Source organism: Taudactylus pleione, unplaced genomic scaffold, assembly GCF_031769625.1.
Source record: "Taudactylus pleione unplaced genomic scaffold, aTauple2 ptg000479l, whole genome shotgun sequence".
NCBI lineage: Eukaryota > Metazoa > Chordata > Amphibia > Anura > Myobatrachidae > Taudactylus > Taudactylus pleione.
Window position 1 is genome coordinate 7,550,001 of NW_028284881.1, and position 17,971 is coordinate 7,567,971.

Genomic DNA, 17,971 nt, shown 5'->3' on the forward strand with positions numbered 1-17,971 from the left:
AGTAAATAAGAGGTTCTTTTCATATGACATTTTCATTATGTACACAACCTGTTTTCCGCTTGTGCTTGCTGAATCTCATTTGCATACATAACTCACTGTGCAAACCTTATCTGCATAGACGTTCTAACGACACATAATATTTTGTGGACCAAAAAGCAAAATAAAATAATAATGATAATAAATAATAATAATAATGATAATAATAATATACTCATCCCAGAAATGTATACACACACTAACATCTATATAATATACTACGTGCATACTATCACTGCTATTAAATATACTGATTTCCTTTGTGACATTCTTTCCGCCTTCCCCTGTGTCTCGCTCTCTTGTGCCTTATTTCTTGCCTTTATTATTAATAATTTCTCTCCAATGGTTCCTCCGCCTCCCAAATATTTTCAACGAGTTTTGATGTCAAAGCAGCCGAAAAGCTTTGTACCCCACTGTCTGTCCCTGCTCCATGTGCTTCCGTCCCCACCCTGTAATCTGTCCCTGCTCCATGTGCTTCCGTCTCCACCCTGTAATGTCTGTACCTGCTCCATGTGCTTCCGTCCCCACCCTGTAATGTCTGTCCCTGCTCCATGTGCTTCCGTCCCCACCCTGTAATGTCTCTCCCTGCTCCATGTGCTTCCGTCCCCACCCTGTAATGTCTCTCCCTGCTCCATGTGCTTCCGTCCCCACCCTGTAATGTCTGTACCTGCTCCATGTGCTTCCGTCCCCACCCTGTAATGTCTCTCCCTGCTCCATGTGCTTCCGTCCCCACCCTGTAATCTGTCCCTGCTCCATGTGCTTCCGTCTCCACCCTGTAATGTCTGTCCCTGCTCCATGTGCTTCCGTCCCCATCCTGTAATGTCTGTCCCTGCTCCATGTGCTTCCGTCCCCACCCTGTAATGTCTCTCCCTGCTCCATGTGCTTCCGTCGCCACCCTGTAATGTCTGTCCCTGCTCCATGTGCTTCCGTCCCCACCCTGTAATGTCTCTCCCTGCTCCATGTGCTTCCATCCCCACCCTGTAATGTCTCTCCCTGCTCCATGCGCTTCCGTCCCCACCCTGTAATGTCTGTACCTGCTCCATGTGCTTCCGTCCCCACCCTGTAATCTGTCCCTGCTCCATGTGCTTCCGTCTCCACCCTGTAATGTCTGTCCCTGCTCCATGTGCTTCCGTCCCCATCCTGTAATGTCTGTCCCTGCTCCATGTGCTTCCGTCCCCACCCTGTAATGTCTGTCCCTGCTCCATGTGCTTCCGACCCCACCCTGTAATGTCTGTCCCTGCTCCATGTGCTTCTGTCCCCACCCTGTAATGTCTGTCCCAGCTCCATGTGCTTCCGTCCCCACCCTGTAATGTCTCTCCCTGCTCCATGTGCTTCCGTCCTCACCCTGTAATGTCTGTCCCTGCTCCATGTGCTTCCGTCCCCACCCTGTAATGTCTGTCCCTGCTCCTTGTGCTTCCGTCCCCACCCTGTAATGTCTTACCCTGCTCCATGTGCTTCCGTCCCCACCCTGTAATGTCTGTCCCTGCTCCATGTGCTTCCGTCCCCACCCTGTAATGTCTCTCCCTGCTCCATGTGCTTCCGTCCCCACCCTGTAATGTCTGTCCCTGCGCCATGTGCTTCCGTCCCCACCCTGTAATGTCTGTCCCTGCTCCATGTGCTTCCGTCTCTACCCTGTAATGTCTGTCCCTGCGCCATGTGCTTCCGTCCCCACCCTGTAATGTCTGTCCCTGCTCCATGTGCTTCCGTCCCCACCCTGTAATGTCTCTCCCTGCTCCATGTGCTTCCGTCCTCACCCTGTAATGTCTGTCCCTGCTCCATGTGCTTCCGTCCCCACCCTGTAATCTGTCCCTGCTCCATGTGCTTCCGTCTCCACCCTGTAATGTCTGTACCTGCTCCATGTGATTCCGTCCCCACCCTGTAATGTCTGTCCCTGCTCCATGTGCTTCCGGCCCCACCCTGTAATGTCTCTCCCTGCTCCATGTGCTTCCGTCCCCACCCTGTAATGTCTGTCCCTGCTCCATGTGCTTCCGTCCCCACCCTGTAATGTCTCTCCCTGCTCCATGTGCTTCCGTCCCCACCCTGTTTTATCATTTCTGCCTTACTCTCTCTCCACTTTGTGCCATAATCCATACTTGCCGACAATCAGCTCCAGCCTTCCGGGAGGGAGCTGATTGTCGGCTAATAGCAGGGGGCGGGGGCTGGCCATTGTGGGCGGAGCTGGGGGCGGGGCCGGCCATTCTGGGTCACATTGGGGGTGGAGCCGGGGGGACCGCACGATCGCGTCATTGTGGCTCCGCCCCCTCTTCACAATGCCGTTATTTTCGGTGTTGTGAAGCAGGGGGCGGGGCCACGATGACGTGCGCGAATCACGTCACCGGCCCCCCCGCTGCGGGGGTTTTTAGTTTTTTCAGGGGGGAGGCAGGGAGGGTCGTAGACTTCCGGGAGGCTTGCCTGCCTTTCCGGGGGGCCGGGAGCGGCACCTGAAAATCGGGAGGCTCCCGGCCAAATCGGGAGGGTAGGCAAGCCTGCCATAATCTGGTGCTCTGGAATCATACGTAAGTTGCAAGTTTTGCAATTTTGAATCTTTAAAGTGTATTTTAGGTTTCAGAAAATACGGTGTATACAATTACAGGAGGAAATGGATGCGCTGACGGTACTTATTTAAACGCTTCGTCACAATTTCATTATTTGTCACTGAAAATTTCTGCTCCTGACAATGTTACTAGTGTTTGTCATTTTTTTAAATTTAAGCATTTGTAGAAAATGCCTTATACAAAATACAAAACAGTCCGGTTGTACGATTATTGCATCAAAAAAACATTAGATCATAAAACATGAAGACAACAGTGGACTATTACAGTTTAGTTGACAGGGAAGCCCCTCAGGACAGCATAATATGTATAATAAACATCCATATGTAAGACACAACAATTGTCTATATATACACAAAAATAAATAACGGTAATAACTAAAGAAAAATAAGTTAAAATAAAACTCTCTCAACTCTCCCTCCCTTCCCCCTCACCACACAGGCTCCACATCCCCTGCCACCATGTATCAAACAATGTATGTCAGGAATTAGTGGAATCAATCTTGATGGGTGGTAATGTTTAGAATTTGAAGAAATACTTGATCTAGATTTGGCTAGCACATGCTAGACATAGTTTTTAGTTACCCTTCTGTGCAAGTTATGGGCATACTTAGGAGCATGTGTCTGCCACCTCTGCCTGCAAATCCTTCTACATCTGAACGTGCTCACAATGTACGTCATAGGCCACCCCAAATGATATCACCTCCCTCGCTATCACTTTTTAATTATTAGAATAACAAATGATATCTGGAAGGTTAAATTAATTATGGGAGACAGAATGCAAATAACTGAACTGTAATAAATGGTAATTAATATTACAAGTAGACTGCTTAGTGTCATCATAAAAAAAAAGTTGTTGTTCTAGAACAAGAAAAACAACAGGATGTGTAGCATATTAAAAATATGACCTCTCTTAAGATATCAGTTATATTGGGTATGTCATGAACATTTTCATGTATGCCCAGTGATCGAAGTGGGCTGGTATACGGGGGTTCCAGTAACTTATATTTTCCATACTGCCACTTCTAAATTTCTACTGTAATCACTGAATATAGTATAGTCCAGCGGTGGGGAAAATTTTTTCTGCAGAGGTCCCTTTCATATATATAACATTATTCGTGGGCCTGGTGCAGGCCACGCCCCCTCTGTGTGACATCACACGGGGTGGGACCACAATCGCCGGTGATTTTAGCAATGCCCAGAGCATCCTGAGGATGCTCTGGGGAACTGTAAGGGCAGCGGTGCGACCGTCTGAAGTGTCCTAAGGAGGCCCCAGGTGGCACTGCTGCATAGATTCTGGCTGCAGGGTGCCTAGAATGCTAGTCAGATGAGGCTAACAGAATAAAGCTCAGAGGGCCAGACCAAATGATTCCGCAAGCCCTGGTACAGTCAGTGAGTACCATTCCTCTCAACAGTCCAGATTTGGTGGCTTTTCTGGCACGGTCTGGCCATCCCACCCACGAGCCCCAGTGTCCTGCGGTGAGGAGGAGCTTGGGAGCCTCCTTCTCACCTGCTGATGTACTTAGCAGAAAAAGCAGTGAATAGATGCTGTGCACAGCATCTATTCACAGGAGAGAGGGACTGGGGGCATGGCTGGCAGTTCCCAGCGCACTGGGCATACCCCCAACATGTTGAAAACGGGGAGGGTGGCTCACAGGAACGGCATTTTCCCATGAGGCCATACCCCTTTCTGACTGAGTGGCTTCTTGCACGCAAACATGTCCCAATCTCCATTACCCAAAGGTTGGGAGGTATGAATATACCCATAGGATGGAATTAACCGTATCCCTTTATGAGCATCACCAGAACCCTGAAGGTAGACTAACAAAGAGGGGAAAATTTACTTAGATTCGTATTTGGCAGAGTTTGCATTAGCATTCAAGTTTCACCCCAAATTGCATCTCGGAGATTTACTAAAGGCACATCTGCATAAAATTTGCATTCAAAACCTGACTTAACACAGCAATAGACTGCTATAGACCATCGGACACTTTACATGGACAGGAATACAACTCACGGATTTACTAAGAATCATGTTGGTAAACATGATAAAACACAGACAAAACCCACAGCTAGATAGAAGAAATCAGTAGATGTGCCTGTGAGCAGCGTGTTCTGCCGATGCACTGCACAGATAAGTCAGATGTGTCAGCAGGGGCGAATTGGCCGTTGAAGTCAGCCGTTTTTTTTTCTGCATGCATACAGTTCCACTATGCTGCCGGCCTGGACCGCTTTAAATGACAGGTGGCCAGCTAAAGTATGATGCCAGACTGATAACTCAGTCAGTCTTTGGGGCTGAGGGGCCGGGCTGATCGACGAGGTGGGCGGAGCTAATTGGGTTGGCAGTCAGTATTAGTCTGAGTCAGTCAGTTGACTGGGATGAGAAGCCAGGCTGACTGATGAGGTGGGCTCCAGATGGAGCTGAGGGTGGGAGTAGTAAAGGAAAGTACAGCATGTACCAGTTCACAGATCTGACAGAGGGGTCGCTGGTGCTGATTATCGCAGCTGCACCCTGCTTCTCACTCACAGACACGTCACTGGCTGTGAGTCAGAAGCAGTTTGGGGCTGGACTAGCTTACTTTCACTTTCTTCCTCTCCTGAAGCCTCTACATGTTGCCCCACCCCTAGTTCCCCTATAACTTCTCCCTTCTCCTCCTCCCCTTGCTTCCCCTGGCTAGGCTAGGGAGTAGCACATCAGCTGTACCTTTACTCCTACCCTCCCCAAGTGTACCTCTAAACCCCCATCAATGTGTGCTTCCGCCACCTTTATCTGCTGTGCCTCTGCCCTTCCCGCCTTCTATGCCTCATTCCATTTTCCCATCTATACATTTACCACCTTCTCCATCTATCCAGATCTATCTGTTCCCGATACTTCCCCCTGCTGTGCCTCTATCCCCTTTGCCATCTGTGCCTCTGCCACCATCTCCATTTATCACTCTGCTTCTTTCCCCATCCAGTACCTCTGCTACCTCATCCTGTGTGCATATTCCAACCCCATGGCTGGTGGCTGCCATCAGAAGCGGTGCCGCAGACCACAGAAGCAAGGCCGTGTACAGCGCCACAGGTAAGCACAATTTCCTGTTATTAATAGTTTTCTATTGTGTATGTGTATATATATGTATATACACACACATATGTACAAAAAAAGACAGCACTCCAACCTCACTTCAATACGATACCAGTACCCTCCTAGGTATCCCCGCAAAGAGGTTCCAAAATAAATTGCCTGTGTTCGACTGATGTTTTCCGAGTGCCGCCTTCCAGTTGCTATAAATATATATATATATATATATATATATATATATTATATGAGAGGACTTATCCTATGTTGGTGCATGCCTGCACCACGCCAGTGAGGAAAAGAAGAAAGCGGTACTCACAAAAATGAAAATCAAAACGACGTGTTTAAATGTACAAAACATGGGTACAGAAGTAGGTTGACATTTCAAGGCTCTAAAGCCTTTTCATCAGGACTGTACATACAAAGAAAAGCACAGTGTTTCCTTAGGATGACACAGGGGTTGTCCTCAGTTAATGTGTACTGAGTACACGGAGTGCGATGCCAGACACTCCGGAAGATGACACAGTGGTTGTACTCAGTTGAAGTGTACTGAGTACACGGAGTGCGAATGGAGATGCACCAGAGGGTGATAGAAGTTGGAGAAGACTCGATAGCAAGGAACAAAAACCTGGAACGAAGTGACGGCAAGCATACATCAGTAGTAACGACGTTGTACAGGCAACTTCCTGGTGTCCAGAGCCCAGTATATATACCCTATGGTAGCAGTTCATAGGAGGACAGTGTTAGCTGACCGAGACCACGCTACCACTGGTTGAAGGAACAGTCAGGTGTGAAGGACTATCATGGCGGTGCCCATGACGGTAACCCCGGTAACCAAGACACAGAGCCGCACATGGAAATCCCAGAGCGCCTAAGGCACAATCCTCAGCGCGTCACCCGCTGCCGAACCTGACGTCTGACCACACGAGTAGTCGGGGAAGCCGGTGCTGGGGTGAGTAACGGCTGATCCTAGGCCGAACCCTGACATTAGGCTTTCACTGCGTGCGATGAGGTTAGCAATTTCTGAGGGTAAGGTCAGACCTTGTGCAAGTGTGCGTGAGGCTGCGATTGTATTCGATGTTACGATGGTTTTGCAGTCTTGCTAAGTATTATGGATGTGTGTAAGGTAAGGTGAGCGTCCTTGTGTTTTGCTGCAACGGCATAGCGATCGCAGGCATTAGTATATCTTCGCAGCGAGAGTGCGTGTGTAATCGCTATTGCGTTTGCAGTTGCGATCCGTACTGAATCAGGCCCCAAGTCACCAGCTGATACCTCCGATTCGAATATGGTTCAAGGTTTTTTTCAGTATTCTCCGGTCCAGTCTCCTCTGGTTCAAATCACCTGCTGTCTCTTCCGGTTCCAGTCAATCTAACCTGCATATTTCCAGCCTGTGTCCATCATTCCAGTTTCAGTTCGGTTCAGCCTACTACTTGCATTCCGGTTCTAGTCCGGTACCAGCCTGTGTTATTCATGCAGTAGTCTTAAGTATCCATTTACTGACCTAATAGTGTTTCCAAGTTCCAAATCTGCTACCATTTGTCACTTCAAGCAAGTCTTCTGTTAACAATTCTCCTGCTCATTACAGGTTCAAGTGGATTGATCCTGTATTAGAAACTTCAACATGTATTGCTGCTCTAAGTTCTACTTGTTACATTTGGGCTATGGAGATCCTCTATAAAGGGATTGGAAGTCAGGGTCCCAGGTTGGGAAAGGAACCGGAGGCGAGGGGCCTGGATATATGCCTTCCTCATCCACAAGTACCGGATGTTGGCTAGACCTGACCAAAGGCATGGAGTCTAACTTACTGGGAGGTGTTTACCAGTGACCCCTTCAATTGGTATTTGGGTTTAGCTGCACCCAGTAAGCAGGTCACGGCCCTTTGGTCAGGTATCCGGCACAAGTGGGAAATGGAAGAACACAATCGCAGGGAAAGCACAGGAAACCGATTCTGGGAGTTTGCACTTGGGTGACGTACTGAGTACATAGACTGTGATCCAAACACAGAACTGGCAAATGACACTTTGGATATAGTACTCGGATGATGTACTGCGTATACACACTGTGAATCCAGACACAGAACTGGCACAGGAGAATGACACTTAGGAGATGGTACTCGGATGACGTACTGAGTACACACACACTAGGAATATATTACTAGATGAAAGGAGCTTGGAACCTGGAACGCTGCAACAGCAAGTATTCACTGGAAGTAACGACTTTGTACAGGCACCTTCCTGTTGTCCAGAGCCCGGCTAACTACTGTAGCCTAAGGTAGCAGTCCATTGGAGGATGTTGTCAGCAGACAGCAACCAATGCTACCATTGGGTAAAGGGCTAATCAGGTGATGTAGACTGTCATGGCTGCGTCCATTACGGCAACCGCAGGAATCAAATCACGGAGCAGCACCTCGATGTCCTAGCAGACCCCAGGCATGATCCTCAGCGCATCACTCGCAACCGCACCTGACCGCTCGAGAGGTCAGGGGAAGCCGGCACTGAGGTGAGTAACGGCCGATCCTAGGCCGCAACCTGACACTACTTCATCTCCACTACTCTTCTTAGCACAACGGTGTTACCATTGATGGCGGTTGTTGTCCTGACGGTCCTCTCACTGAGTATGGGGGTTCATGCTGAGTTTACAGTGAACTGGCCGACACTGGGTACTGGATCTGCTTCCTTCTCTGAGGGTGTAGGCTCCAGGTACTCAGCTCTGGCAGTCGGGTTGTACCAGTTTCAGTGGATTCCAGCAGAGTTCCTGAGTTAGCCCCTGCCCAGTTCCTGAGTTCTCAAGTATTGGTTCCAGCTCTATGATCCTGAGGGTCAGGGCTAGGGTTGAGTTCCTCTCATGTAGTTCCATGTACTGGTTGGGTGTTTCCAGTAGTTACCAACATATTCCATGTTGGTGTCTACCTCTGATCCATGAGTAAGCATCTGCTCACCTCATTTCCTGTTCTCCTCATCAGTCCAGTCCACGAGTCCTGACTCTGATCTACCCTCAAGCCTGTAACACCATAATGTGTATGTCCTTGGTCTGTGGGAAGGTGCTCAGTAGAGAGAAAGAACAGTTATAGAGGAAAGGATCATGACATATCTACCGAACTGTCCCAATTTCAGAGGAACACTCCAAAACTGAGAGCTCTGTCATATGGCGAGAAAATTGGGAGGTATAACCAATTAACTACGGCTCTACTACTTTGCCGAGCAGTGGTGAATGGGCGCCACAGACGCCTGCCAGTTGGGTTTGGAGGGGTGACAAACACACTCAGGTGGGATGGTCTCGTCAATGTTGAGACATAAACCATTCAGATGTATTAATGGATCAGAAAAACAAGAGATATGGTAAGAACTTACCTTTGTTATCTCTGTTTCTACGAGGTCCATAGGGTTCACAGGGTTGACCTTGGGGGTATAGGTGGATTTGGATCCACGGGCACCACGCAGTTAAAGCTTTGCTGCTCCGAGGATGCACTGGGTCCGTCCCCACCCCAGCCACCTCAGTTGGTAAGTAGCCAAGGCCGGAGGAGATAAAAACAGAGAGAAGGAAGACTGGAACACACAAGAACCATACTCACAGAAAGGGAGACAGAAAACCGGTGACCAGCCACATAGCCCATATGAAGCCAGGTGCATCAGGGCGGACGCCCTGTGGACCCTATGGACCTCGTAGAAACAGAGATAAAAAGGTAAGTTCTTACCATGACCCGTATTCAATTTGAGCCGAGCTGCGATAATTTAATACGGCCCGGACTTAACGCTGCCTTCGCCTGTTTTGTAGGCATTAAAGTATCGCGCGCGTGCTCGCGTATCCCCGTATTCAATTTGAAAGTAGGCAAAAACGGGACCCGGCGATACTTGGATCAGCGTTAAAAAAACGGGAATTTTCGGGAAATATTCTAGAAACCACCCCTAAAGATGTGTAGACATAGGGGAGGACAAAGGGTACCCCCATTTTTAACTCCTGAAGAAAGTCGGGGTTTCTAATAGCCGCGGCAGGTGCATAATTGCGGCTTTGAATAAGGTGATGCAGAAGAGCATTTAGAAGTTTTTTTTTAGGGCAAAACAACTATGCCCATCAAATTTGGGGTACTTGAAAATGGGGTTCAGCATATTTTAAACTTGCTAAAGATGAAAAATCCACCTGCTGCAATCACCTGCAATCAAAAAAACACTTGAGGCATACTTGGTGACCCCCCCAGAGTCAAGTTCGTTAGTTTTTAAGTTTATACCACAACATTTTTTTTTTCGCCCCCTTTTTGAAAGTAAATTTTTGGGATGTCCCTATGTTTTTTTTTTTGTTTTTTTTTACACAGATTACCTTTGGGGGACTGTCTGAAGGCTGCACAGGGGTTCCCGAAACGTTGCACCCTAAAACCCCAATTCTGCACTTTTTAACGCCTGCCATTCATAGGCGATACTTTACCGCCTATTACATTGCATTGACTTTCCGCCTAGGCGGAATGTCTTTCAAATTTAAAACGGGGTAAAACTAAAACAGGCGATAAAGACGTCATCGGCGGTAAATTACCGCGAATCCGGACTTAACGCCTCAAACTGAATACGGACCCATATCTCTTGTTTTCTACTTCAGGTTCCATAGGGGGTCCACAGGGTTGACCTTGGGGATGTCCCAAAGCAGTAAAACTAAGGGCGGGGACGCTCCTGCGCTGAAAGGAGAATCCGGCGCCCAAAGGATGCATCTTGAGAGGCGAAGGTGTCAAACTTATAGAACCATAGAAAAGTCTGTATGGAAGACCAGGTGGCCGCCTTACACAGCTGAACAGCTGAGGCGCCACGGCCAGCAGCCCACGAGGGACCCACAGACCGAGTGGAATGAGCCTTAACAGAGGCTGGAACAGGTAAACCCTCCTGTGAATAAGCCTCACAAATAACCAAACAAAGCCAATTGGCAGGCCACCACTCTTGTGAAAACCAAAGAGGACGAACAAAGAATCAGATTTGCGAATGGAACTAGTGCGATCAATATAAACTTTGAGAGCAAGAACATCTAAGGAAGCCTCACCAGCCGAGAGATCAGGTGACTGAATTGCCGGCACAATAATGTCCTGATTAATGTGGAACTTAGGGCCTGATTCAGACCCAGCGCTGAGCGCTCGCAACAGGGTCGATGGTGGCCCAGAGCGCATGCTCATGACGGAGCCGGCTCCGTCGTGCGCATGCGCGAGATCCGTATAGCAACGGGCAATCTGTCTGGGGCTTGCGGCATCTATCTGGGGATAGCCGAAATCTCTCTGGGGGGGGCTTGCGACGAGAACCTTGTGGTAGGGTCTCGTTGCCGCAAGCCCGAAGGTCGCAATGGTCTTGACCATCGCGACCATCATCATGGCCGCTCGCTATAGCTGTGGGTGGTCACCCACAGCTATTCTTAAAAAAAAAAAAAAGACCGGCCCTGATTCAGAGCGAGCGGTCTGTCAGAGCGACCGGTTCTGAATCAGGCCCTTAGAATCAGGCCCTTAGAGACTACCTTAGGAAGAAAACCTGGACAGGTGCGAAGCACTGCCCTGTCCTGGTGAAAAATCAGAACAGGAGAACGGCAAGAAAGTGCGCCTAGTTCTGACACTCTCCTGGCCGAAGCAATTGCTAGGAGAAAAACAGTCTTTAAGTGTCATCCACTTGAGTTCCACCGACTCCAGAGGTTCAAATGGAGGACACTGCAAGGCCGGAAGCACCGCTGCCAAATCCCAAGGAGCCACTGGTGGAAAAAAGGGAGGCTGAATCCTGAGGACACCCTGGAAAAAGGTACGGACATCAGGCAGAGTAGCGATTCTACGCTGGAACCACACAGAAAGTGCAGACACATGAACTTTCAATGAAGCGAAGCGTAAACCTAAGTCCAATCCAGTAACGCCAAAATCCTAGAAACACAAAATGCTTGAGGATAGCAGTTTCTGGTCTCACACCATTGAAAATAAGTATGCCACACACTGTGGTAAATCCTGGCGGAAGCAGGCTTGCGTGCCTGTAGCATTGTGCTGATGACTGAGCTGGAAAAACCCCGGGCCCTCAAGACCGATGTCTCAAGAGCCACGACGTCAAAGTCAGACGACCCAGATGCGGGTAAAGACAGGGCCCCTGAGACAACAGGTCCTGACGTTGAGGCAGAAGAAACGGAACGTCTATTGATAGGCCCCAAAGATCGGAGTACCAGAGACATCTGGGCCAAGCCGGTGCCATCAGCAGAAGCGTGCCGCCGTCCTGTTTGAATTTCCGAAGAACCCGAGGCAGCAAGGCTATCGGAGGGAAGAGATACGCCAGTTGAAATGTCCATTTCACTGACAGCGGGTCCACCAGGCTTGCGCTGGTGTCTCTTGTCCTAGACCCGTACACGGGGCAATTTGCAATTGTGATGGGATGCCATGAGGTCCACCTCCGGCAGTCCCCACTTGTCCACGAGCAGTTGAAATGCATCTGGATGAAGGGACCATTCCCCAGGATGCACGTTGTGATGGCTGAGGAAGTCCGCTTCCCAGTTGAGAACTCCTGGAATGAAGACTGCCGAAATGGCCGGAAGGTGGCATTCCGCCCAAGACAGGATGCGTGACACCTCCGACATTGCTGCTCGACTGCAAGTCCCCCCTTGACGGTTGATGTACGCCATGTTGGTGGCATTGTCGGACTGAACTTGCACTGCCCTTCCGTGAAGAGCGTGACCGGATAACTGGAAGGCCCTGTATACGGCCCAAAGTTCCAGAATATTGATGGGAAGGACCGCTTCTTCCGCTGTCCAACGTCCGTGAAGTGAAAGGGGACCCGACACCGCCCCCCAACCCCGGAGACTGGCATCCGTCATGAGCAGGACCCAGTCCGGGATCCAAAAGTGGCGGCCCTTGGTGAGATGAGGCGTTTGAAGCCACCAGGTCATCGACAGGCGCACCTCCAAAGACAACACAAGCATCTGAGTCCTGATTCGGTGTGGTAACCCGTTCCATTTGGATAGAATCAGCTCCTGCAGGGGCCTGGAATGAAACTGGCCATACTCCACCATGTCGAATGTCGACACCATGGACCCCAGAACTCTCATTACTGAGTGAACAGACACCTGGGAACTCTTCAGAAAACTGCTCACTCGTAGTTGTAGGGAAGCAACCATTTCCGGAATCAGAAAGATCCTTTGCTGACGAGAGTCTAGAAGGGCTCCCAAATGAACCATCCTCTGTGATGGAATGAGAGAGGACTTCTTCCAGTTTATCAGCTACCCATGCGCTTGGAGACAAGCGATCATCAGGTGTAGATGTTGCAAAAGGACCTCCGGAGAGCCGTCCAGCAATAGGAGGTCGTCCAGATACGGCAGAAGCCGTAATACCCTGGCTGCGCAGATGTGCAGCCATCACTTTGGTGAACACCCTCAGAGCCGTGGAAAGACCAAAGAGTAGAGCCTGAAACTGGAAGTGAAGATTTTGTATAGCAAACCTCAGATACTGCTGGTGTGAAGGGGCTATAGGAACATGGAGGTAGGCGACCTGGATATTCAGGGAGACCATATAAATCCCCGGTTCCATAGCCAGAATGATGGAACGCAAAGTTTCCATCCTGAAAGTAGGCACTATGAAGAACTTGTTCAACGATTTCAGGTTGAGAATGGGCCGATGAGACCCATTGGGTTTTGGAACCAGAAATAGAGAAGAGTAGTAACCTGTCCCACGTTGAGATGGCGGAACAGGAACAACAACCCCTGCTTTCAGCAAGGACTCTATGGCTTCCTGGATCAACAATGCATTGGTCTTGTCTTGGGAAAGACTAGTGCAGAAGAACTGTTGAGGGGGTCTGTACCGGAAGGACAGGGCGTACCCCTGAGAGACCACTTCTTGTACTCAAGCATCCGTGGTGGTATTGCACCAGCATTGGTTGAATTGAAGAAGTCGGCCCCCCACTCTGGGATCCCCCAGAGAGAGGCCCGTCCCATCAGGCTGAAGGTTTATCTTCGTGCTTGGAAGCAGGGCGTCTGGTGCTCCAGGCCTCCTTCTTTGGTTTAGGGGCAGTCTTGGTTGACGACTGCCTCGGTAAGGATTGACCCTTGGACTTACCCTGAGTTCGAAAGGACCGAAAGGCGCAGCAGCTGATGACAAAAACGCCGACTTAGACTTTGCCAAGGTATCAACAATTTTGTCCAGGCCAGGGACGCACAAAATTTCCCCATTAAAGGGTAAGGCCTCTAGGCCTTTCTTGCAATCCGCATCCGCTCTCCAAGAACGAAGCCACAAAGACCTGCGAGCAGAGACCGCTGCCGCCGAAACTCTAGAAGTGAGAAGACTGGCATCCAAAGATGCCTCCCCAATATAGGAAGCGGCATTCCTCATCTGACCAACCAACGCTCTCTGAGCCTCCGGAGCTTCCTCAGGAAGCGTATCCTCTAGTACATTGGCGCAGCTCTCAATGGCTTTAGCCACCCAAGAGATGGCTATGGATGTCTCCACTTTCCTGTCCGAGGGATCCTTTAGGGATGAAATGGACGGCATTGGTAAGGTAGCACTCTTGATCAGGCGAGTGACGTGAGAATCCACAGCCAGCGGTGTTTCCCACTTCTTGGAATGACTAGCAGGAAACGGATAACTACTGCTTAAACGTTTCTGCAGCTGGAACCTCTTACTAGGCGTCTGCCAGGCCTCCACCATATGATCAGTCAGTTGGTCAGATAAAGAAAAAACAGCCAAATCACTTTCGCCTGTTTAAAATTGGGATATTTGGACTTGGTTGCCAGGGGCAACATCCTCTATATCCAGAATGGACCGCACCGCCCGCACCAATGCCGGCAAATTAATGGTAGACTTTGTCTCCACTTCCGGAGCAGGGGAATCTGAATCAGAATCCTCAGGCAATTCGCCCTCATCCGAGGACGCATCTGAGTCTGATAACTGCGCAGACTGGGATGACGTAACAGTGCATTTTGACGCCTTTTGAGACTTGTCACTACGCAACATGGTTTGAAAAGCCGAAGAAGAGGCCGCCAAACTCTGGACAGAATTGGAGAACACATCGACCCACGGTGGGTTAGCTTGCGGGAGACCCTGGAAGGGGATGACGGACTGCTGCGACATCGAAGGAGACTGAACATACATAGGGAACCCCGCATATGGATGAACTGTCTGAGGGCCAGGGGAAGACTGCAATAATTGTGGTACACCCGGAGAAGGGGGGATGGCGGGTTGTGGTAACCCCCTATGGGGGATGGTAGTCGGAACCGCCAGACGGTCCGTGATGGAGGCCAGCACCTGGGAAAATACCGCCCAAGGGGGATCCTGTCCCGAAGTTGGGGGATTAGAGGGACCAACTGACGACATCTGACACACAGACCATCCTGCAATAAGTCCCCCACATTTCCCACTACAGCGTCTGCAAGTGAGCAGATTGGGAGTCGCAGAGCGCTCAACTTCCTCATCAGACATGCTAAACGATAGATATATATATATATATACCCAAAGATATATAGCAATACAACAGGGAAGCTCTTGCCGCGCCCACAAGTATGCAGCACACAAGTCCACAAATATGGCACCGTGTAGCACACAACAGTATGTGACCGACCTCACAAATACATTAATTTATATAAGTGAGATCCTTGAAAAGTCCTTCCCACACACACCTGCCAGGGCTGGAGGAGAAGGAAAGGGACAGGTATAGACTGACAGTAAAGTAGAAATACAGCAGATACAGTCAGCACTAGCAAAAGTCACATACAATGCAGAAAGTTAAACTCCCTGCACTTTGTCACTACAATCAAACGCCCAGACTCAGTGTCTGGGAGGGCTATAGCGCTGTGTACACTAACCTTTTGCAGGGGAGAGGTACACAGGGGCATCGACCACACACTTCCAGGAGAGATCTGCGCTGCCCACCAAGAAAGATGGCTGCCGGAGACCTCAGAGGAGGAGGAAGCAGCTCACCGTTGCCAGAACAAATGATAAAGGCGCGCTGAGCTGAGGAGCCGCTAAACAGGGAAGGTTCTCTCCCCTGGCTAGCGTTTAACCCCCGGAACGCCGGTTCCCTCTGCTGGCATGTATTCCCTGGTGGGCCAGTGGTCTCACGGGGTATGCCTCTGGGGAAGGGAAGCCCGCCGCCACTAGCTAGCGCCTCCGGTCTATCCCCAGAGACCGGAGGCAGGCGACTGCATTGTAAAAGGCTTGATACACGCGGGTTACCACAAGCAGTGACCCGCGGCTTACCTTGACCGCGGCGCTCCGGCAGCAGTCGAGGGAGAGCCCAGAGCCGGTGCTAGTGCAGACTCTGGGGTCCCGCCGCGATCCCAAGATCTGTACTGGCGTCGTTCCGTCAGCGGGGTTTGAGGAGCGGCAGCTTAGACGTCCAATGGACAGTCTGAAGCTGCCGCTCTGAAAAGTGAAATAAAAATAATTAGCACTAAATTTAAGCTTGGGTGACCCGACTCCGGCCGGGCACCAACTAAAACTGAGGTGGCTGGGGCGGGGTATAGAGGAGGATGGACCCAGTGCATCCTGGGAGCAGCAGAGCTTTAAATGCGTGGTGCCCGTGGATCCAGATCCAGGTATACCCCCAAGGTCAACCCTGTGGACCCCTATGGAACCTGAAGTAGAAATGGGTATTGAATGATAGGAAGTGGCCTGAACACATGCTAACATTACTTACTTGCAAGATGATCTAAGTTCAAGTATAAGCTATGATTAATATGGTGCTTTTTTCCACTACTCAGCAACATTACCATTTTCAACAGCAAAGCCAAACTTTATGGAAACTGCTGCATGAACTACATCAGCAATCTAACCTCTGCTAGTAAGACAGATGATACAGACTGTCACATAATCTTGATGAATGTTTTATGCACTTTGCATGCTTGCAACCCAGCAAATGATGGGACCAATAAACTAGTAATAATAACTATTGATATTGGCAATTAAGTTGATTATTATTCAGACAAATGTAATTGATCTATGTAATAGATCTAAAGTTAAAAGTCTGCATTCTCTTATACCTTGCCATATTTGATGTAATATGAACACAATTCTAAATTAGGAATATATAAATGTATATTTGAGGAGAACAGAGAATGAACACAATAAAAAATAAAATTCTACAGATAAGCTTATCTTAAGGTACTGGAGGGTCCACCATTAAGGAATATCTAGCAAAACTATTTTCAACAAACATGTTTCTTTAGGAAGAGATATTTCAAAATTAGGCTACATTGCTCACTTTCATGGACTTTGTAGGATATAGGCTGTAGCATTAAACAATATGTTTCAACTTAATATAATGCTATTCAACTTCCTGACGCTTAGATAGGATACCTATTCTGAGTACTGATATTTATGCCTTCCTTCATTTTCTCCATATACAATAAGACATAGTTGGTGGGAGATCAGGCAGGAAAAGGGAGGAAGAGGTGGGGTAGTCATTTGTATTATTATGATCCTTTATTTCTACAATGCCAGAAGGGATCCGCAGCGCCTAGCTAACTGCATAAACCGAAACAGTATGAACAAAACAAGTAAAAAGTGACTTGCAGAACAAAACATTGCAGGACATTTACAATGTTTGTAAACATTATAAGCAGCAACATTAATAATACTCAAATAAGCAGCGTGGTGGCAGAAACCTATAAGTGAGAGAAGGAAAAGCACATGATTGTAAATTCTCATGAGCAGGGCTATCTTCAATCTAAAAAGGGACATGGGAGACAGACAGTATCAGTATGAATGAAAATCCCGACGCAGCAGACCGACAGCAGTGGAAATCCCGACGGGTTCTAGGTGTGTCTAACTAACCCTACCCCCCCCTAACCCTAACCCTCTCTTAGGCGTGCCTAACCCTAACCTCCACTCTTGTGCCTAACTCTAGCAGCTTACACCTAAGTCTCCGGGGGGGGGTGTCTGACCTCCCCCCAGGGGTGCCTAACCCTAAGTCCCCCCCCCCCGGGAGCCCCTAACCTAACCCTTACCCCCCGCTGCTGTCCGCGCCCGCCGCCCAGCTTACCTTCGATCGGTATGCCGGGCGTCTGGCTCCCGGCGTAGGTATAATGAGAGGGATTTCAACGCCGGGATTTGACAGTCGTGAAGCCGGAGGTCGCCATTTCAACCGTCTCCTTCCTGACTGCATCCCAGACAGACAGAGGTGACAGAAATGGGAGAGACAGTGAGCAAGGAACATGGAGCAATGGGTTAGGATGAGAGCTGGAAAGCATTGATAAAGAGGTGGAGAGTCTGTTAGGGAGAATGAAAGAGTTCCAGTGGTAGTGAGCAGCACAAGCAAAATCTTGGAGTGGAAGGAAGTAATCAGTTGGGAGGAGAGGTGGCATTCATTTGTGGAGTGAAGTGGGCAAGCGGGAGTGTGAAGGGA

The 17,971-nt window shown here is 49.3% G+C and overlaps 1 protein-coding gene across 1 annotated transcript in view; it reads right to left on the reverse strand.

The window, feature by feature from the left end:
* Positions 1-17,731, reverse strand: part of CUX2 (cut like homeobox 2) — a 414,556-nt gene extending 396,825 nt beyond the window's left edge. Inside the window, exon 1 of the mRNA XM_088449256.1 lies at positions 17,609-17,731. Coding sequence (XP_088305382.1) covers positions 17,609-17,731 — 123 coding nt within the window. The remainder of the gene's footprint in view (positions 1-17,608) is intronic.
* Between the last annotated feature and the right edge of the window lie 240 nt (positions 17,732-17,971).